Here is a 22,727-nt window from a genome sequence, read left to right as displayed (position 1 = left end):
CAACTAAGGCCATATTGATCCAGGGGATATGCGGTGGTCATTTCCTGACCTTTCCGAATCCCCCTTATTTGGTGGTCACGGGCTCAAACCCCAGTCCAGAAAGAGATTTTGGAGGCACCGCCCAGATTTGGGAACATTCAATGATAGGGTAGATTTGCGGTTTGTACAGAGTAAACAGTCGTTTGGAAGAAAAGTAAAGCCGAGAGCAAAAGGGAAATCCCAGTTTTTTAGATGCTTCCACAACAACAGATGAAAGCCTGTTCCAACAATCAACCACCCATACACTAGCTGAAGGCAAACTTTTGCACATCTATCCTGCAGCCATCCTTCCTCAACTTGAATTTATAAACCCCTAATGTGTGTGGTCTCAGCAAGTGGAAGAATGCCATTAACATACTCAATCTATTTAAGGTTTTAAACACCTCAATAAGATCTCCACACAGGTGTATAGTCTCGAGATGCTGCAATTTGCAGAACTGAAGCCTTTCTAGGAAAGCACACCCTTTTGTTTCCTTCACCACTCTGGTTGTCCTTTGCACGAGCAGACCTACATCCTTCCTAAAATGAGGCTTCCAGACCTGTATGTAACACTCTACATGTGGCCTAACCATGGCCTTATACAAAGATATAATCACCTCCTTATTCCTGATCACAAAGTGTCTGTAAATCACTGACAAAACCCTGTGAGCAGGCCTGGCAGCATGTCTGCACTGCTCAGAGAATTTCATGTATGACTGCCCAATTACCACCAGGTCTTTTTCATTCTCCACTACTGTGAGTATAGTACCATAGAGCTGATAAGCTATGGGGTTACTGCTACCCATACCTTGCATTTGTCAATGTTAAACTTCAACTGCCATTTTTCAGCCCATCGACCAAATTTTCTTAGCTCTTGTTGCAGTAGCTCACCCTGATTACTGTTGTTAATCACACTGCCAACCTTTGTATCTGAAAAGTTAGAAATTAAGCCTGATATACCTTCATCAATATCATTGATAAATATTGAAAACAACAATGGGCCCAGCACTGAACCCTGAGGAACTGTACTAATAACATTAATCAACGAAGGGCAGTGCCCAGTGATAACCACTGTCTTCTTCCACTTAACCATCCCTTTATCCACAGCAGTAACCTGACCTTAATGCCATATTACCCCAGTTTGTACAGCAGTCTTTTATGTGCAACAGTATCAAAAGCCTTCCTGAAATCTAAGTATATGATATCAAAATTATTTTTTGCATACAGTTCCTTGGTCACTGCATCACAGTAATTTATCAGATTGGTTAGACAAACCCCCTTTACAAATCCATGATGTGATCACAGTATAATTGCATGCCTGTCCAAATGGTCCTGTATTACTTCTTCAATCATATATACATAAAGATTACTGTGTGGCAATATGAAAAAAACTGAGGGTGCCATGGAATCACAATTGGTCCTAAAAGTATTTCAGGGACCAAAAATACATTTTCTTACAGCTTTTATGTTGATTCAACTTCTCCTTCAAGTAACATACTGATCTGAAAACCTTCTGTTGTCAATCTAACTTTTCATTATAAAGTTCATCTCAAACATCTAAAACATACTTTCATTTACATAGAAATTTAAATTTTATAGAAAAAAAAATTACAAATTCCTGGTATGATTACAACAAGATGTGGGCCAGCTCAACAAAGCTTTCTAAAATATCCAAATACAAAATTTCATGAAAGCCATCCACTGAGAGTACAGTTATTCAATGCAGATGGATGGACTGGTGAGGACAACAGGTACTTTATGTAAATATATGAAAGTTCAGAAGCTAAATGCCCAACATTTCTTCTGTGTAATCAGTAATGTGAGAGAAAAAAAAAAAAAAAAGTAAAAAGAGAATTAATTATGAAAATGTCACTTTTTTTTTCTTCATTATAATAGAGCTACAGGGTTCTGATATGTATTAAAACACTGAGACGAGAGAGAGTGAGTGAGTGAGTGAGTGAGAGAGAGAGAGAGAGAGAGAGAGAGAGAGAGAGAGAGAGAGAGAGAGAGAGAGAGAGCGAGTGAGTGTGCACAAACCACTCACCGAATATAAGAGAGAAAGTATATAAGAGAGAAAGTAAAGACCCAAATATAAAAGTTCACGTAAATAAGAATAGTTATTACATATGGATGGACATGTTCCATCCACATGTATATTGGGGAATCCAAAATGTAAGTAACCCTAAAAAATATTTATCTATCTATTTGATGAAACGACTGCAGGTAAGTGTTACATGCAATAAACATATTTTAATCAGCCTTCATATTATTTAAGAAATTTTTAAAAAGCCTTATTATAAATACATTTCTTAAACTTATTTTGTAGTTCTGTTTTCCTAATACAACATCAATGCACTTTCACTTAATACACTTTCAAAAACTTAAAAATGTACACTTTTAAGCACTTTGTGGACCAGTGGGTTATCTAAAAAATAATAATAAAATAGTGCACGCACACACACTTTTATAATAGTAGAAGATAAAGAAAAGATCTTGTAGGTAAGTTGATTCCAAGTATCTTACTTTACAGTTAAGAGGAAAGCTGCTCAACAGTAACCTTTGTATTTTTAGGTCAGTGTTTTCAATGATTACTTTCCTTTCAATATGTCATTAACCACAGCTATATACAACTACGACTTACCAATTATTTATCTCAAGGTTACCAGAGTACAGCTGCACCAAAATGTAAGCTACCCTAAAAAATATTTACTTATCTGATGACATGTCTGGAGGTATGAGTTGGATCCAATAAACATGTTTCCCTTTGCTTCCATGTTATTTTCAAGGACATTTAACAACACATGCAAAAAAAAGTCTTATCATAAAACATATTTAAACAATTTGGAACTGGAAACAAACTAGCTGTTGTCTTATTTTTAATTACATGAATTATCAATTAAACAAGAATTAAAAGTTGGAAGGTTTGGAAAAGATAGAAATAGATAAAAGAGCAAACAAACCTAATTAAAAAACTACTAGGGATAAATAGCAGTGGTGAAATTCCATGGAAGAGTTTACAGAGACAGAAACCAGAAGGAAAGTGAAGTAAGGATGTTCCTTGTCACTACCACTGTTATTTAATATTTATACAATCACTTATAAAAGAAGTAAAGGAGGGAAGGAAAAATAGAATGTATGTAGGAGAGATGATTAAAGTAATAAAATTTTCAGGATGACCAAGTTTTACTGGCAAATAAAGAAAGCACACCTAAAGAGAGCATTAAACATCCTGATTTTAAATATATAATGAAAATCAAAACCAAAAATAAAAAATTCAATGTTTTTTACCAGGTGGTCAAGAAAAGGAATTAAAACTATGTCAAAAGGAATTACATCAAGCCCAGAGCCATATATCTGTGAAGCATGATGACAAAAAATGCAAAGAGCTTGGAGGAATGAATAACAAAGATTATCATAGGAAGAGAGACTTTTTGAATAACAGTTGATAAGAAGAAATTTCTTCAAGAAAGAAGTAAAAAAAAATCATAAAGGCAGTGATATGGAGTGTGATCCTGCATGGCACAGAAACATGGATGAAACAAAGAATGAGACCACTGAAGGCATCTGTAATGTGGATATGGAGGACAAAGAAAATAATATGGTTAAACAGATTAGTATTAGCAATGGCCACATGGTGCAAGGAAGCCTATGGCTTATGCTGCACCAGTCAAAAAAAATAAAATAAAATAACAATAAGAAGAAAGTTTTAAAAAGTAAATAATTAATGATAGAAAAGGAAATAGACAACCTATGCATTTTCCTCCTCCCATAGATTATCCAGCTAACTTTTGAATTTCCCCAAACTGTCAACTTCTACTACCCACATAGGTGACTTATTCCAGTAATTTATAACTTGCTGGCTAAAATAAAACTTCCTGCAATCAAGTCTAAACATGTTCCCCGTAACTTGAAATTATGGCCCCTAGTTCTAGAATCATTTATAACAGTGAAAATTTTGTTCTCATTCATTTTACTTATACTTCTCAGAGCATTAAACACCTCAACCAAGTCTCTTCTAAGGTACCTAGCTTAGAAGAGACTAAGATTGTATCCAATAAAAGATTGTGTAATCGAACTCCAGTCTAAACTCGACCAACATCCCGATAAGTGGCGACTTATACACCAGTCTAACAGGATAATAAATTCTAAACTCACATCTCTCCCTAACATAAAAAAACAACAACTCTCGGATTTACAAAGACTAGGCAAAACCCCAGATATCATCATCCAAAAAGCTGACAAAGGAGAGACAATCGTTATCCTGGACAAGGACACCTACACAGAAAAAATGGAATTAATTTTAGCCGACCAAGATACATATACAAATGACAGCAACCACAACATTACAAAACTTAAAAATAAACTTGACACAATTCTCAGAAAACTCAGACAGAACAAAGAAATCAACCTCTTTACTTTACAACAGATAGGTATTCACAACAACATTCTGCCCCACATGTTTGGAATAACCAAGCTACACAAACCTGGACACCCACTAAGACCTATTGTTTCTTTTAGTAGATCAGCTTTTGCTAATTTATCCACCTTCCTTGTTAAAATTATATCCCCACTCACTCGATTCTCTACATTCAAAATTAATAATACAAACCAAGCGTTCCAAAAAATCAGCAACACCACCATATCCGACGAAGACATATTAGCTTCTTTTGACGTCATATCCCTATACACTAACGTGCATATTCCTTTCACCCTACAAGCATTACGGTACTTCTAACAGCTGATGACACTTTAACGAAACGTATCTCTCTTTCAGTTGACCACATCCTTGAACTTACTACTCTTTTATTAGACGCTAGATATTTTAGATTTAATAATAAAATTTATCGACAAACATTCGGTTTACCAATGGGTTTAGGCATTTCTGCTCCCCTTTCTGAAATTTATCTCGCCACTATTGAAAACCAAATTTTACAACCTTTCCCTTCTGAAATTAAATTATACATCCGCTACGCCGATGATGTCTTAATAATAGGCAACAGAACAACCATAGACAATCTTTTTTTAAAATTCAATACAATACATGACAGGCTAACCAAATTAATTTTCTTAATCTCACTATTTATACAACAGACACAAATTTAAATACCAAGATTTTCAGAAAAAGCATGCATACTGGTAAATATCTACATTTCAATTCACATCATCCCCTTAGTACCAAAAAAGCCATCCTATACAACCAAATCTACAATGCTATCAAATTCAGCTCTTCACAAAACGATCTAACTTCAATACCTTACTGATAAATTCATAGCCAGGAGCTATCCCCCTCAACTCATCCAACACACAATATCCACCGTTAAAAACAACATTAATAACCCCATCAGACACAGTAACAAGACAAATACTCGCATAGTTCTCCCTTACCATAGTGAACTCGCAGCACAATTCCGACGTACATTCAAAGATACCGACATCTCCCTCACTTTCTCTACTTATAATAAACTAGGTTCTCTATTTAATTCTTATAAAGAAACATACAAGTATCCCATCAATGATTTCAATAATATAATATATCTTATAAAATGCCACCCAAACTGCGACACCTGTTACATCGGCAGCACTACCACCAAATTCGGTTCCTCCACAACTTCCAACACCCGCGCATACTACCACTTCAACAGTTTCAGGACAAGTCAATCCTGCACTGAGTTAACAACCCATGCTCAAAACCACAACCACACCCGCCTTATTGACTCTGCCATCACTATTATTAAACTTAGATCGAGCTACAGAATTCTTCAATATGAAGCCCTCACCATCGAATGGTACCGACACCATTCCGATCTCAATATTATTAGCGCAAAACTTCCCTTCAACCTCTCACCGGCTTGGAACCTCTCGCAGCTAAAGTTCCCACGTGTCAAAAAGAGCATCACGAGAGTATAGACCAACTTTAAATACAACACGCGCTCACTTCTCTTCCATTTGCCAACTGATGACGGTTCATTTAACGAAAGTCTCTCGCAACGACTATTGGCACCACCGGTCTTCTCTTTTATTTCATTCTTTCATTCGCATCCTTCAATCTTTTTATGACAACCAAGGATTGGAGATCTGCACTTCTACTTCCTTGCACTCATTTTAAAATTTGTTTAAAAATATTTTTACCCCATTCTCTGCCTTAGTTCTTTTTAATGCTTCTTCCAAACTAAATTCAGCCGCCATTTACCAATAAATTTATTGCAGATTTATACAAGGTGAGTATCGTTTTTCAGGCATTTGCCATTCAATTTTTTTAGTCAGTTTGTCACGGTATTATAAGACTACTATAATTTCACTATAATAAACATATATAATAAACATATGATAAAATATATAATAAACATATAATAAAATAACACGTATATAAATGTAGAGGATATTACTGTAAAGAAAAAAAAATATATAAGTAATGACAATTTTTTTTAACAAATTTTAAATATTATTTTGATTTTTCACTTTAAAAAATTTAATTATTTTAAAATAAATTTTGATTTTATTTTTGACAGTAATCCCATGTTTGGCTATAGAATCAAACAGAAAAAAAAATTAATATTGAAAAGTATTTATGTATACAATTTTTCAATTTTTACAATAATTATTACAATTTAAACAATAATTTACAATATTAGCATTAACAATTAAAAATAAACTTCCAAATTCCTCAATATAAATTCATTCCAGTTGGCAGCATACTTACCCACTTGATAAAGTGGCTAAATATGTATTACAAAGAAATAAATTAATAGAATAATTTCTTATCAAATAAGTAACCATAAAGTATAAAATCATGGTGTGGGGGAGGGACTAGGAAGAACAAGGAAGGCAGAATGGGAGTGGAACAGGTAGAACAATGGCCTTGATTGCCTAAAATTGTTACATCCTACTATAATATCAACTGCTTAACCTTACTGTTAATCAGTATATCTACATTTTCATTCACATTAAAAACTATACAATTGAATATTAGCATTAACAATTAAAATTCGAAATCACACCTACTCCATGCTTTTCTTGTTCATATTATACAACACAAAGCCTGTCAGTCCCAATAATATTCACTGGTCAGCATTAGCCATGCAGTACAAGAGAGCCAGAGGCTTTTCCTGCACCTGCAAAAAAACAACACACACCTCACTTTTTTCCCCTCGTTTTTCTTTAGTGCCTATCCAGCAGGCTTTTAAATTTTTTCTTTAGAAGGCAACTAATAATTCAGTGGCTAAAAGAAAATTTTCTACAATCCAATCTATGATTCTTTTCTCTTAGTTTCAATTTATGCCTCCTGATTCTAGGGTTGCTTAAACTGTGAAAATTTTACCTCCATTCATTTTGCTACATCCACCAGAGCCATACAAACTTCAATCAGATTCCCTCTAAAGGATCTTGAAGGTTCTGATTGCAGCTGCCAAGTTCTGCAGTTTGCATATCCAAAGTCTAACCACACATGGGAGCCTTTTTGCATCAGGTAAGTTCTCTCTCTTCGAGCCATTTGAGAAGCCCAATGTTTTTATAATTCAACATGGTTTCCATACCTGGACACAGCATTCCAAATGAATTCTTACAATTGCCTTATACTTTGGATTATAATTTCCCTATAAAAGCAACTGTTCAATATAATATGGAACACAGGGGCTGGATTTCAATTTTAATGCTGCAAAAGCAACTAAGGTTATGGTGTGCCTTGAACACAGGACACTCCTTGACAAATGCCCATAATGTAACCTCAAAATTCCTTTCTTCTTCTACCATTTATAATCAAACTCCTTCAAGTGTACAAGTTAATTTGGGATTGTTATTTCCTAAGTATAAAACTTTATATTCTGCAGCATTAAAATGTCTTCACACCACTTACAAATTGACATCATGCCCTCCATCTCCTTTTCCACAAAGAAAATCAAAAACAGAAATGGTCTAAGCATTGATCCCTGAGAAACACTACATCTAACTGTAGCCAATTCTAAAAATAAACTATTTCATTGCCCATCTGAGTATCTTAACCATAATCCAACTGTTCTAATACTGCATACAGGTCAGGAGGCCTCATTTTAGAAAGGATGTTGAGATGCTGGAATGAGTACAGAGAACAGCAACAAGGTTAGTAAGTCGAACAAAGGAATTCTCTTAACAAGAAAGGCTTCAGTTCTGCAAATTGCAGCATCTGGAGACTAGGCACCTGTGAGGTGTTTAAGGTTTGAATGGATTGAGCAGGCTCGATGCTGATGGGATTTTTTCTCTTGCTCATACTATGCACATTAGGGGGCACAAATTCAAATTGAGGAAGGGCAGTTGCAGAATAGCTGTGCATTAGTTTACCTTTAGCCAGTGGGTGATTGATTGCTGGAAAAAACTTCCATCTGTTGATGTGGAAGTTGACAACTTAAATTCAAGGAAGAACTAGACAAACTAGGGTTTCCCAAATTTTTGCAAGCATTAACTGGTGTTTACAGATTTTTTTTTCCCCCGGCCCACCTATAATAAAACTATAATATAATGTGTTTTCAATAATTACACTTGGTTCAGGAAATAATGACACTACCATTAGGACATTTAACATACCAGTTATAATGCAATTAGATATTCATTAACATAAATAAACGATAGGTAATTCATTTCTTTGTTTATTATCAAAAGTTTACATAAAACTGACATATTTTAGGAAAGGAGGAAATAAGGAAAATTTCTTATAGTTTTATGTAGGTATATTTCAAATAAGTGTTTGCAGACCGGTATTTTCTTTTTTGCGGACCGATATTGGGCCATGGATCACACTTTGGGAAATCGTGAGACACTATTGGAGGGAATGAATGAATGAATGAAGTGGTTTTTTTTTGGTTTTTTTTTGGCTGATTCTGTATAAGCTTGCTTTTTTGTATCATTTGTCACTACTAATGCTAATATCTCTCTCTCGAAACTGTAGCAGAGTTAGTATCACTAAGTTTGTCTTGCAGGAAGCACTTACCAACTTTTGGATCATGATCAGGATACAAGAAATTGACTTTGTTCAAACTGTATGACACAAAGATCTGGAGACACTTCATAAATTGATCTGTCAGTCCTCCATAAATCCATCACACAGCTGTTATGTTGTTGTTATGTGGTTTTTAGGAGCATTAGCAACTAAGGCCATATTGCTCTGGGATATGCGGTGGTCATTCCCTGACCTTTCCACATGGTCCGTATTTGGTGGTGACAGGCTCGAACCCTGGTCTAATCAAGAAGCGTGTGCTATGCAATGTTGCTCCTTCGCAACTGGCTACGGAGATGCCCCGTCATCACACAGCATCGACTTGAATATGCTAAATGAGAGATCAATGAAAGCAGCTGCAAGCCTCAACCCTAGACACTCCAGTTTTAGCCCAATGGGCCAGATTTGGTAGTACCTCAAGCACTTAAAAAAGATACTTCTTGGTATGTAATTTCTTCCCAGAACTGGGGAATACTTCTAGCATTTTAAATAATGAAAGCAGCTGCAATAGCTTTTAATAAAAAATACTTTACCTTGCATGTGTACAGGCAGTAATTAAGAAATAATAAAAAGTAAAAAGTAAGCTGTGATATATGGCCATTTAAGACAAAAGACAATAATTCTCAATGAAGAGGAATAATATATGAAATTTTGTTAGGTATTAATAACTCTTTCAGCCAGACAGAATACTCCTTGTTCCAAGGAGTAAGGTCCAAGAGGTAAAGAGAAAGCTTGCAAGCAGGAGCAATGAAGTTTTAAAATAGACTTCTGAATTATAATGAATGACTGCAATATTAAAGGGGCAACTAAAAATACACATAACATACAATCATGGTGCTAATAACAATGCAAGAAACTGGTTTAACTTACCAGAGAGAAATATTACAGCCAGTTCAAAGGAAAAGAGAGGATTCTGTAAAAGTGGTTGTGCTGCTTCTAATGCTGTAATTTCTGCTGGTGGTATCACTGTTACCAAGGTTATATTTGTTCCAGATGGTGGTGGAAGTGGCAGTAATGGTAGTGGTGTGAATAAAAATAATGCTGCCAAAACTATTAGAATTATAATATTTGGAACTGAAATTGCAAGAAATATCCATTCCCAGATGTTGTGACCTTTAATTAAGAATGCCTGAAAAAGATAATTGTCTTAGAGTTATATTAAAAATAAAATAAATGAAAATTTATTTAATTTTATAGTTTTTACACATTTTGATTTCATTATCAGTGGCGATTCATCTTCAAGTAAAGGAACCACTAAGCATGTAGTAGTAATCATAGTTTATATCTAATAAAGCCTATATAGTGTACATATAGGATTTATTAAAAGAAATAAATGAAGGTAAAGAAAAGGGATTTTGCTCTTGCAGGGGTAATTACAATGGTCTTTGAATTTATTTTGAATTCTTTTCAGTTGATTGAGGCAAATGATGCTTTACAAAAATACAGATGGGTAGTGTTTCAGGAAGGCAATCTAAGAATCTACTAAGCTTTTTACATCAAAAAAGATATACTGACTAAGATGCATTAAGGGCTTATGCCTCAGGCTGCAAGAGAATTAACTACATACAAGTTTACACAAATACAGATGGGTAGTGTACTAACTTGTACGTAGTCTAATCTCTCAGCCTGAGGCATAAGTCCTTAATGCAGCTTAGTCTTAATTCATCTTATACACCATCAGGCATCTCTCATATTGTGGAGTTATACTTCATAACTGTTTTGCCATCATTACATCACTAGGGTAGCTACCCACCCACCAAAGAAGGGCCAAATAGCCCTGAAATGGTGCCGTCTGTGTGGTGGTATCTGCTGAGAATAAGTAACAACAGTCTTCTCCTTTGGTGAAGTGTTACTTATTTGAAGTAGTGTAATATCGTGGCAACTCGTTTTGAAGATATTCACAATATGAGATATAACTTAAATGAAGCCACTTTGCAAAAATTTGCTAATTCAGAGTTTAGCTGTGTACTAATATGATGCATTTGCACTAACTTGTACAAAGATATATGTTGAAGGTTTAGATCAAAATGGATTTCAGATGAAATGATGAGCTCAATGGCAGAGAAATAAAATACACAAGTTCATTATAAATTGTGCAGGGATGCAGACTCCTAAAGGAAGTAGGAATTTATCTTTAATTAAATTACTCAGAGGGTTAAGCATGCTTAGTTAAACAATGGGAAGCCCTTGTCTAAGAGTACATGGAAAACTAGCAAATAGGGTTCTTGCATCACTTTCTTGAATAGACCAGTACCACTACAATAAGAAGTCATAAAACACAGAATTCACAAAAACTGGTATTTAAATATAACTGTATATTTAAAATAAAAATTACATAAAAGTGAAAAAACAAATAGGTTAAAATACAATAAAACAATCTAAAAATATAACAGAAATTCAAAAGCCAAGGCTTTCCTCATTATGCATTCTGGTTGTAACATGTATTATCTGCCTAAGTACATAATACAGCTGCTGCACTGGCAACACGTGACTTGTCATAATCCTGCCATGGCACTGAAAGTGTCTCTTCTTTTGAACAGCCACCAGCCTAAGAACTACAAATTCAATGGCAGTATGCATACACCATCTCTGATCACAGTTCATAACCATCATTGCTATATGAAGGTGCTTGACCCCTTCTGGTCATAAAATCAATGTGCAATGTCAGCAATTACCATATCCTCCGGTGGCCTGTGGATGCAGTAATTTTGCATATAGGCTAAACAATACATCCTTTTCTTTCGTTTATATTATTTTGTCAGAACTGTTCAGTAAAAATGCATTATACTAGTAAATGGTGCAGAATAAAACAAACAGACTGCCATTATTGTCGCTATTTGGCTTGTACACAGATAGCATATATCTTGAGAAATTTGATTAATGGCCTGTAAACTGCAAAACAAACAAAATATAAATAAATAAAAAATCAGTCATAAAATAAAATTATAATATTTGTAAAAGAATAAGAGAAGTTTACCTCAATATGATACGTAGAACACTTCCATATGATACTCTCCAGAAATTAAAATGAATATTGTTGATATTTGTTTTAATTTTTGAAGAGTATCATATGGAAGTGTTCTACATATCATATTGAGGTATAGTAAAAAAATATAAGCACTGCAGCCTGTGTAGCTGGCTACAGAGCATTCTCAGATGTTTCGTGCTACTTTCTCTACCACTTCTTCAATGACTGAACTGCTGTTCTTATTACAATATCCGATTCACAAACATTAGTGGATGAAGCTCGAAGATAACCAAACTGATGTCAAAAACAAGGACCTGTGTTTAGATTTTGTTCCCCACAGAACTTCTTAGCATTAACAGTGGTAAATGATGAAAGAAAGCAAGCTTATACAGCATTAATCAAATAAATAAAAAAAAATGGCACTTCCCATTTCACAATTCATTCCCTCCAATAGTTTGTCTAGTTATTCCATGAATTTATTTAAGCTATCAACTTCCATAACAGATGCAATTTTGTTCCAGCAATCAACCACCCGCTGACTAAAGGCAAACCTTTGCACATTATTCTGTAACTGTCCTACAACTTCATTTGTGCCCTCTCATGTGTGTAGTCTGAGAAAGAGGAAGAATCCCATCAGCAATGAGCTTCCTCAATCCATTCAAAGCTTTAAACACCTCAATCAGATAGCTTCACAGATGCCTAGTCTTCAGACACTGCAATCTGCAGAACTAAAGCCCTTCACGGTAAGAAGATCCCTTTGGTCCCCTCACCAATCTCATTGTCATAAAATCAGGTATGCAGTACTCAAGATGTGACCTTACCACTGATTTATATAACAGGAAGACTGCTGCACAAATTGGAGCAGTGAGGCATTGGAGGCAAATTGCTGCTATGGATAAAGGGATGGTTGAGGGGGAGAAGACAGAGAGTGGTAATCAATGGACACTGCTCATCGTGGACTAACGTTATTAGTGCAATCTTTCAGGGTTCGGTGTTGGGTACATTGTTGTTTTCTGTATTTATAAATGATATTGATGATGATATATAAAGCTTAATGTCCAAGTTTGCAGATGATACAAAGGTTAGCAGGTTTGTTAAGGACACTACTGACAGCATGCTGCTGCAAAAGGATCTGGAAAGGTTGAGCAGATGGGCTAAGAGGTAGCAAATGAAGTTTAACATTTTGACAAATGTAAAGTACTACATATGGGAAACAGTAACCCCAGAACAATGTATCGACTCTGTGGTACTACACTGACAATAGTAGAGAATAAAAAGGAGCTGGGGGTAATTGTGCAGGCAGATATGAGGTTTTCTGAGCAGTGCAGACGGGCTGCAAGAGTAGCTCATGGTGTCTTGTCAATGATATACAGAAATTTTTCTAGCAGAGATAGGGAGCTGATTATTCCCTTGTATAAGGCAATGGTCAGGCCACACCTTGAGTACTGTATACAGGTCTGGAGGCCTCATTTCAAGAAGGATGTAGAGCTGCTGGAACGAGTAAAGAGAATGGCAACAAGATTAGTGAATGGAACAAAGGGTTGCTCTTACGAAGAAAGGCTTAAGTTTTCCAAATTACAGTGTCTGGAGACTAAGCACCAGTGAGGTGATCTGATAGAGGTGTATAAAGCCTTGAATGGTTTGCTCAATACTGATGTGATTCTTCCTCTTGCCCAGAATAATAACCTGAGAGGACATAAATTCAAATTTAGGAAAGACCGATGTAGGATAGATGTGTGGAAATTGATAGCCTAAATAAATTTAAGGCTCAGCTGGACAGGTATTTCGAATGAACAGAGGGGTGAAATGGGAATGGTTTTTATTTTTTTTTATTTATTATTTTTTTTTTTTGGCTGATGCTGCATAAGCTTGCTTTCTTGCATCATATGCCTCTACCAATGCTAATGGATACTCACTTCCTTATCCCTGATAGCAAAATTCTTGTACATCATTGACAAAATCCCATGAGCTCTCCTGGCAGCTTTGTCTACATTGCTCAGAGAACTTCATATCTGACTGCACAATACCCTCAAGACTTATTCATTTAACACTACCCTGAGTATAGTACCACTCAGTCGTTACTACACTCTGAGGTTACTGCTACCACCATGCAGTACTTTGTATTTATCACATTTAAACTTCAACTAACATTTCTCAGCCCATCTGCCTAACTTTTCTAGATCTTGTTGCAGTAGCAAAATGTCATTAACCACAGTGCCAATTTTTGTATCATAATATTAGATGTAGTAGAGGCATTTGATGCAAGAAAGCAAGCTTATGCAGCATCAGCCAAAAAAAATAATAATAATAAAATAATAATAAATAAATAAATAAAAAATAACCACTTCACCCCTCTGTTCGTTCGAAATACCTGTCCAGCTGAGCCAAACTTATTTAGGCTATCAACTTCCACGACAAGGGATGGAAGTCTATTCCACCAACCAACCACCCGCTGGCTAAAGGCAAATTTCCTCACGTCTATCCTACATCTGTCTTCTCAATTTGAATTTATGCCCTCTCAGGTGATTATTCTGAGCAAGAGGAAGAATCCCATCAGCATTGAGCATGCTCAAACCATTCAAGACTTTATACACCTCTATCAGATCACCTAGCTGGTGCCTAGTCCCCAGACACTGTAATTTGCAAAACTTAAGCCTTTCTTTGTAAGACCACCCCTTTGTTCCATTCACTAATCTTGTTGCCCTTCTCTGTACTCGTTCCAGCAGCTCTACATCCCTCTTGAAATGAGGCCTCCAGACCTGTATACAGCACTCTAGGTGTGGCCTGACCATTGCCTAATACAAGGGAATAATCACCTGCTTATCCCTGCTAGAAAAATTCCTATATATCATCGACAATACACCATGCGCTACTCTTGCAGCCCGTCTGCACTGCTCAGAAAACTTCATATCTGCCTGCACCCCCAGGTCCCTTTCACTTTCTACCACTGTCAGTGTAGCACCACAGAGTTGATAGGTTGCTCTGGGGTTGCTGTTTCCCATATGCAGTACTTTACATTTGTCAATGTTAAACTTCATTTGCCATCTCTCAGCCCATCTGCTCAACCTTTCCAGATCCTGTTGCAGTAGCATAGTGTCAGTAGTGTCCTTGACAACCCTGTCAACCTTCGTATCGTCTGCAAACTTGGACATTAAGCTTGATATACCATCATCAATATCATTTATAAATACGGAAAACAATAATGGACCCAATACTGAACCCTGAGGGACTCCACTAATAACATTAATCCACGATGGGCAGTGTCCATTGATTACCACTCTCTGTCTTCTCCCCCTCAACCACACCTTTATGCATAGCAGCAATTTGCCTCCAATGCCACACTGCTCCAATTTGTGCAGCAGTCTTCCATGTGCAACAGTATCAAAAGCCTTTCTAAGATCCAAGTATATAAAATCAAAGTTATTCCCTGCATCCAGTTCTTTTGTGACTGCATCATAGTATCCAATCAAATTGGTCAGGCAAGACTTCCCCTTAACAAAACCATGCTGTGTCTGAGCTATAACTGAAGTCTTGTCTAGATGATCCTGCAGTGTTTCTTTAACCAGTGCCTCCATTAATTTTCCAGAACAGAAGTTAAACTAACAGGTCTATAATTACTTGTGTCACCCTTTGATCCTCATTTGTGAATTGGGGTCACATTTGAACAACTCCAGTCCATGGGTACCTCCCCTGAGTCCAAGGAAGCTCTCATAATTATGGCTAAGGGTTTGCTTACTTCCTTTGCTGCCTCCTTTAATATAACTGGATAGATCCCATCCACCCCAGGTGCCTTTCTTGTATTTATCTTCAACAATTTCTCCTCCACTTTACTCCCAGTTATTACAAGATTCTCTAGCTTACTGCCAGAGTTGAATACACCTCTGGCATTCCCCTCGCTGAATAACTCCTCATGTGTGAATGTTGATGCAAAATATTCATTCAGTTTGTTAGCTACCTGAGCAGGATCATCAACAGTTCACCCATCGATATCAAGTGGACCAATCTGATTCATCCCCTTCCTTCTAGAGTTTACATAAGTAAAGAACTCTTTGCTGTTTTTCTTTGCATCCCTTGCCAAAGATTTCTCGTAATCTGCCTTCGCCTGCCTAACCTCCTTTGTAACCAAGTTACAGATCAACTTGTATCTATCATAGGCTTCTGTGTCACGTGTTAATTTTTATGTATCCCATGCATTTTTCTTCTCTGCCATATGCCTCATTAGTTCATCTGACATCCATTTTGGCCTAAACCTTGAACAATATTTCTTAGTTGGTATGTAAAGCCTAGTAGCTTCCAAGATAAGTTCTTTGAATGCTTCCCATTTTGAATTTGCTGTTGGTAACATCATCAGTTGGTCCCACTGTATAGAATTTAAATACTGTCTCAGTCCATCGTAGTCGTCTTTACGAAAGCAATAACCCTTCCCTTTACCCCTAATGGTAGTTACCTCTGAGTAAATCCCACTTCAGCACACTGTGATCACTGCCACCTAGTGGTTCATTTACCTGCAGATTCTTAATGCATGAAGAATCACTACTGATAATCAAATCAAGAGTATTACTCCCTGTAGTTGCCTCCCGAACATGCTGATGTAGAAAACAATCATCCAATAAATCCACAAAAGCCTTGCTAGTGTGTGAGTGACCAGCCCCAAATTCCAGTCAATATCTGGGAAATTAAAATCCCCCATTATAAGACTCTCTGATTTACTGGCCCACTCTATTTCCCTGTACAGTTTCTTATTATACTCATCAGAGTCATTAGGCCTATAGCACACTCCTTCTCTCAATTTTGATCTCCCAAAGCTTATGTCACACCAAACTGACTTGACACTGCACTGTCCAGCAATGTCGACTGGCTTCACTTACTTGGATTTTATGTATTTCTTAACTAATAGCATAACCCCTCCTCCCTTCCTATCCTGTCTATCCTTTCTGTAAACATTGTACTCTCCAAATTCCAGTTCTGCATTCCTGATATCTGTGTGACACCACGTCTCTGAAATTCCCACAATATCTGCCTTTGATATTTTGAGCAATACCTCAAATTCATCATTTATTTACTAAACTCCTAGCATTGGTGTACACGCAAGTATACATGCACCTGTTCTTTTCCTTAGCTACCCTAACACAACCTATGTGTTTATTTGTACCCCAATGATTCCCAGCAGTCTCTGAAATATCCTGCATCTTATTTTCCAGGCTGCGGCTCATTCCAATAGAAGCAGTGCAAGAATCACTTTCACCTCTGCCAGTGGCTACTGTTAATCTATTAGTCCTTGTATCCCCCAATCTAGCAGTTTTCCGGCCCACCTAACACTGCCTCGATAGCATCAGCAAACGTTCTTGCACCCTTTCTATTTAAGTGTATCCCATCCCTGTAGAAGCAGTCTCTCCTGTTAACAAGTACAGACCAGGCTGAAAAAAATTCTACCCCTTCAGCCTTGCACAATCTTTCCAGGGCTGAATTGATCAACAGGGCTCTCATCATATACTCCCTCCTATCGTGTCTGGGCAGAATCATCTGCAAACTTGGACATGAAGCCTGATATGCCTTCATCAATATCACTGATAAATATTCAAAACAACAATGGGCCAAAAACCAAAATGGGAACTCAGCTAATAACATCAGTCCATGAAGAGCAATGTCAACAGATCACCACTATTTTTCTTCTCCCACTCAACCATCCCTTTATCCATAGCAGCAACTTGCCCTTAATGCCACACTGCTCCAATTTGTACAGCAGTTTTTTTAAATAAATAAATAAATTCTTTATTGCTAATAAGTACAGGACATGTACTAGAGACAATAATACTCAACACGGCGACATGGCCAGGAGTTTTACATTATAAATGAAATTATAAATGAAATTAATTGGCAAAAAGGAAAAAAAAATGTGCAACAGTATCAAAAGCTTTTCTGAAATCCAAGTATATGATATCAAAATTTTTCTGCAACCCATTCCTATGCGACCACATCACACTATTCTATCAAACTGGTCAAACAACAAACCCATCATCATCATCAGCCATTTTCAATCCACTACAGGATGAAGGCCTCTCCAGCAACTTTCCAGTTCCTTCTGTTTTGAGCACTAGCCATCCATTTACTACCCACAAACTCATAAATTTCATCTATCCATCTCCACCTTTGTCTTCCAGGATTTCTTCTAGCTCCTCTAGGGTACTATTCTGTTATTTTCTTAGTCCATCTGTCATCATGTCTTCGAGCTATGTGTCCTGTCCAAGTCCATTTTAGTTTTTTAGCTTTGATAAGAATGTCCTTTACTTGAGTTTGCTGCCTAATCCGTGTGTTTCTCTTCTTATCTAACAGTCTGATTCCCAAAATAATTCATTCCATTCTTCGCTGTGTAGTTCTCAGCTTCTCTTCCATTCTTTTGGTGAGTGCCCAAGTTTCACTTCCATAAGTCATGGTGGGGAGTATACATTGGTTCATTATTTTACGTTTCAGACAAACTGGGATATTGCTCTTTAGTATGTGACTATATTTCCTGAATGCTATCCATCAAAAATTTATTCTTCTCTTGACTTCCAGCCATTTATCATTATTACAGTTAATAACTTGTCCCAGATAAGTATATGACTCCACCTTTTCAATTACTGCTCCTTCAATCATTATTTCCCTTTCTGTGGCATACTTGTTCATCATTACTTTTGCTTTAGCCATATTCATCTGTAGTCCAAAATCCTTACTAACTGTGCATAACTGATTAAGATTTTCCTCTAATTCTTTGGGATCGTGGCTTATGACCACAATGTCATCTGCGAATCGTAAATGGTTTAGGTACTCTCCGTTCACATTGACTCCTTTCTGCGACCAGTCTAATCTTCTGAAAGCTTCCTCAAGGGCAGCAGTAAACAGCTTCGGAGATATTGTATCTCCTTGTCGAACTCCTTTCTCGATTTTAAATTTCCTACTGTCTTTGTCTAGTCTAATAAAGGAGGTAGCATTCTCATATAATTTCTTCAAAATCATAATATGTGGGGTATCTATGCCTTGTCTTTCCAGTGCCCGAAACATTGCCTTATGCTGTATGGAGTCATATGCCTTTTCATAATCCACAAATGCCAGGCATAATGGTGTTTTATATTCATTTGCTTTCTCAATTAGCTGTGATATTACGTGAAGGTGATCCATAGTTGAGAATCCTGTCCTAAAGCCAGCTTGCTCTTTCGGTTGATTCTCATCAAGTATTCTTTCTAATCTGTTAGTAATGACCCTTGTGAACAACTTGTAGATATGGGATAACAAGCTAATTGGTCTATAATTTCCAATTTCTGATTTATCTCCTTTCTTATGCAGCAAAACTATGATTGCATTATTCCACTGCTTAGGCATCACACCTTTTCTAATGCACTTTGTGAAAAGCCTTGCCAGTTTTTGTGTTATGTCTCTTCCTCCCAATTTTAACAACTCTACAGTAACTTCATCTTCCCCCGGGGCTTTCTGATTCTTCATTTTCTTCAATGCATGTTCTACCTCATCAGGAAGAATATCGGGTATGTCGTATGTGTTGCTAATTTGCAATCCATCTTCCCCACTGCTGGCATCATTCCCTCGCTCCTTGTATAATTCTCTATAGTAGTCTTCTGCTATTTGAATTATGCCTTCTCTGCTGTTTATAAGTACACCATCACTATTCTTCAGTTTCAGTATCATTTGTCTTTTGGTATTACTGCTCATGGCTACTGATTTAAATCCTTTGTTTTCCCTTAATGCTTGTTCTACTTTTCTTGTGTTAAATCTTCTTATGTCCTCTCTGAGTCTCTTTCTAATGGCTCTGCATAACTCAGTACACTCAATTTTTTCCTTGTCAGTGTTTATCTTGCTCTTCATTTTTCGCCTTTGGTTCATCATAAGTGTTTCTTGACTAATTTTTTCTTCTTTGGATTTTTTTTCCCCTTTAGGTTTCTTGGGCTTTATCACTTTCAGAAAGTTGTAATATTCCTCGTCGATATCTTGGTCCTGAGCAGTCTGCAGAAGCTCAAACTTGTTCTTAAGTTCCAGTACATACTGCTTTTTCTCCTCTTCTGTTATCTCAAAGACCTTTGTATTATTTACTCAAGTCAGTTTTTTCCTTTACTACATCTATATCAAGTGTACATCTTACCATTCTGTGATCACTTCCAACATTTATCTTATTCAGGACGGTAACATCATTCACAATATATCTTCTGCTAGTGAGGATGAAGTCGTTTTCATTAGTTGTTAATGCATTTGGACTCTTCCGTGTCCACTTTCTGTTCACCCTTTTCTTGAACAAAGTGTTCATTACTGACAATCCTTGAGATTCTGCAAATTCCACAAGTCTTTCGACTCTTTCATTTCTTTCACCACTTCCAAAATTTCCTATAGTTCCCCTTTCTGTGCTGTTTTGTCTTTTTCCAACCTTAGCATTGTAGTCCCCCATAATAATAGTGTAGTGGGTTTTCTACTCATCTAGAAGACTCAATTTTGGTGTACATTTCTTCAACCTCTTCATCATCATGGCTCGATATTGGTGCATAAATCATTATAACCTTTAGCTTGTACCTCTTAGAAATCTTGAGTATTAGTCTTGACATCCTTGGTGATTACTTTTGAATTCCAAAATGTTGTTTTTTAAATCTTTATGGCCCAGAAAGCCAACTCCACCTTCACTGCTTTCACTGTTTCCATTGGTGTACAGCAGATTTCCACTTGATAAACTTATAAGTGATTCATTTCTTCTTCTTGTTTCAGCCAAACTGATGATATTCCAATTCACATTTTCTAATTCCTTTTCCAGCTCTAATATCCTGTCTTCACCGATGAATGATCTTACGTTGTAACAGGCCAAGTTCAGTTTCCCTGCATGGCAGACTGGTTGTACCCAGAGATTCTTAGCACCCTCTGCTTCCACTCTGATCCCCTTGCTGCCGTAAGAGGGGGAGTGAAAGCCGCTGGGGACTGAGGGCCATTTGTTTTGTCGTGCTGTCATATGCTGGAGGGTTTGGTCTTTTCCTCTTCACGCTGACCAGGTGTCTTGAAGAGAACCACTCTACACGTTCGTTGCCACCTAGGTGACATAACAGGGCTTACCATTGAGAAGGTGTGCACGAGTGGATTTTAGGGAAGCAGGCCAACCAGACTTCTCCTAAATCTTCTGTAATAGAAAGATATTGGATCCATCAGTGTTTTAGACTGAGTGTCTGATAACACACAACAAACCCATGACACTTAAACCCTTTAACAAACCCATGCTCGGTCTTAAGTATAATTGCAGCCTTGTCTAGATGATCCTGCATTATTTCTTTTACCAGTAACTCCATTATTTTCCCTGGAATAAAAGTTAAACTAACAGGTTTGTAATTACTCGTCACCCTTTGTTACCTCTTTGTAAGTTGGGAATACATTCGCATATCTCCAGTAGGTGGGGGCCTCCCCTAAATCCAAGGATGCTCTCATGATTAAAGCTAAGGGTTTTCTTCCTTCGCTGCCTCTTAATATAACTGAATAGATCCCAGGTGTCTTTCTTACATTTAACTTAAACAATTTCTCTTCCACTTTCCTCTCAGTTATTACAAAATCATTTAGCTCACTGTCAGAGTTTGATAAACCTCCCACTTCCCTAAAGAATTCCTCATGTGTGAACGTAGATGCAAAATACTCATTCAGTTTGTCAACAACTGAAATAAAGGAAGCGATGGTCTTTCAATTCAGGATTGATTCGACGTTAATCGGTGACAGCCTGTATTGATAAAACTCCAATTATATATTTGAACAATCACTTATTTCAGTATGTTTTATTTTTGACTCCGATGAGAAAAAAAAAAAAAAAAAGAAAACTGGGACAGATGTCAAATCACATACACACCGTATAGTTTTTACATTTACAACAATATCTAAAAATAAAAATAACACACAACACATAGCATAAAATAACTATTTACCGAGGAATAATTATTACTGCTGCGGAAAACCCAAGTGTGGCTTTCTGCTTGATTTCTAGACTGCATTTTCAGTGACTTTTCAACTACGACAACATTTAGAAGACTACAGTAGCACCGGAATGGAACAACAAACAGAACATGAACAGGCACTCTAAATAATCACAATACGATATATGAAAGGATACAAACATCGAACTCTGATACACTTAAGCCATCAAAATATGACCTAGTTTTTGTTGAATCACGTGTTGATGGCGCTCCTGCGTGTTCTTTACAACTTAAATTAAAATAAAAAAATATAACAGAATTTACTCGAAAAGGGAAAAAAAATTTCTGCGTACACTTGGATCTAGAGGTCTAAGAGAGAACCCTTGGATTCAGGGGAGGTCCCTATGGATTGGACACAGAGTAGTATCTTACTTCTCTGTGGGACTGTAGAAGCACAAATGTACCCCCAATTCACAAAGCGAATCAAAGGTTGAGACAAATAATTACAGAAATGTTAGTTTAACTTCTGTTCCGGGGAAAGTAATGGAGTCGCTGTTTAAGAAGCAATGCAGGATCATCTAGACAAGACTGCAGTTATAGCTAAGACACAGAATGGGTTTGTTAAGGAGAAATTTTGCCTGACCAGTTTGACTGGATACTACGATTTGGTTACAAAGGAATTGGATGCAAATTATTATTTTGTTATCATATACTTAGCGATTTCAGGAAAGTTTTTGATAACATTGCACAAAAGAGACTCATGTACAAACGGAGCAGTGTGGCATTAAGGGCAAGTTTTTGCTATGATAAAAGGATGGTTGAGTGCTGAAGAATGGGAGACGACAGAGAGTGGTAA

At 36.7% G+C, this 22,727-nt stretch overlaps 1 protein-coding gene across 1 annotated transcript in view; it reads right to left on the bottom strand.

The window, feature by feature from the left end:
• LOC150090326 (uncharacterized) overlaps window positions 1-22,058 on the bottom strand; it is an 88,029-nt gene extending 65,971 nt beyond the window's left edge. Inside the window, exons 1-2 of the mRNA XM_090390269.1 lie at window positions 21,884-22,058; window positions 9,854-10,112 (exon numbers count right to left, since the gene is read on the bottom strand). Of these exons, the coding sequence (XP_090246395.1) occupies window positions 9,854-10,112; window positions 21,884-21,949 (325 nt within the window). The 5' untranslated portion in view covers window positions 21,950-22,058. The remainder of the gene's footprint in view (window positions 1-9,853; window positions 10,113-21,883) is intronic.
• Between the last annotated feature and the right edge of the window lie 669 nt (window positions 22,059-22,727).

This window comes from Mastigoproctus giganteus, chromosome 2, assembly GCF_048544385.1.
Source record: "Mastigoproctus giganteus isolate SK-2022 chromosome 2, ASM4854438v1, whole genome shotgun sequence".
NCBI classification, from domain to species: domain Eukaryota; kingdom Metazoa; phylum Arthropoda; class Arachnida; order Uropygi; family Thelyphonidae; genus Mastigoproctus; species Mastigoproctus giganteus.
Note: the sequence above shows the minus strand (reverse complement) of the source record. Positions and strands in the feature narration are given on the sequence as shown.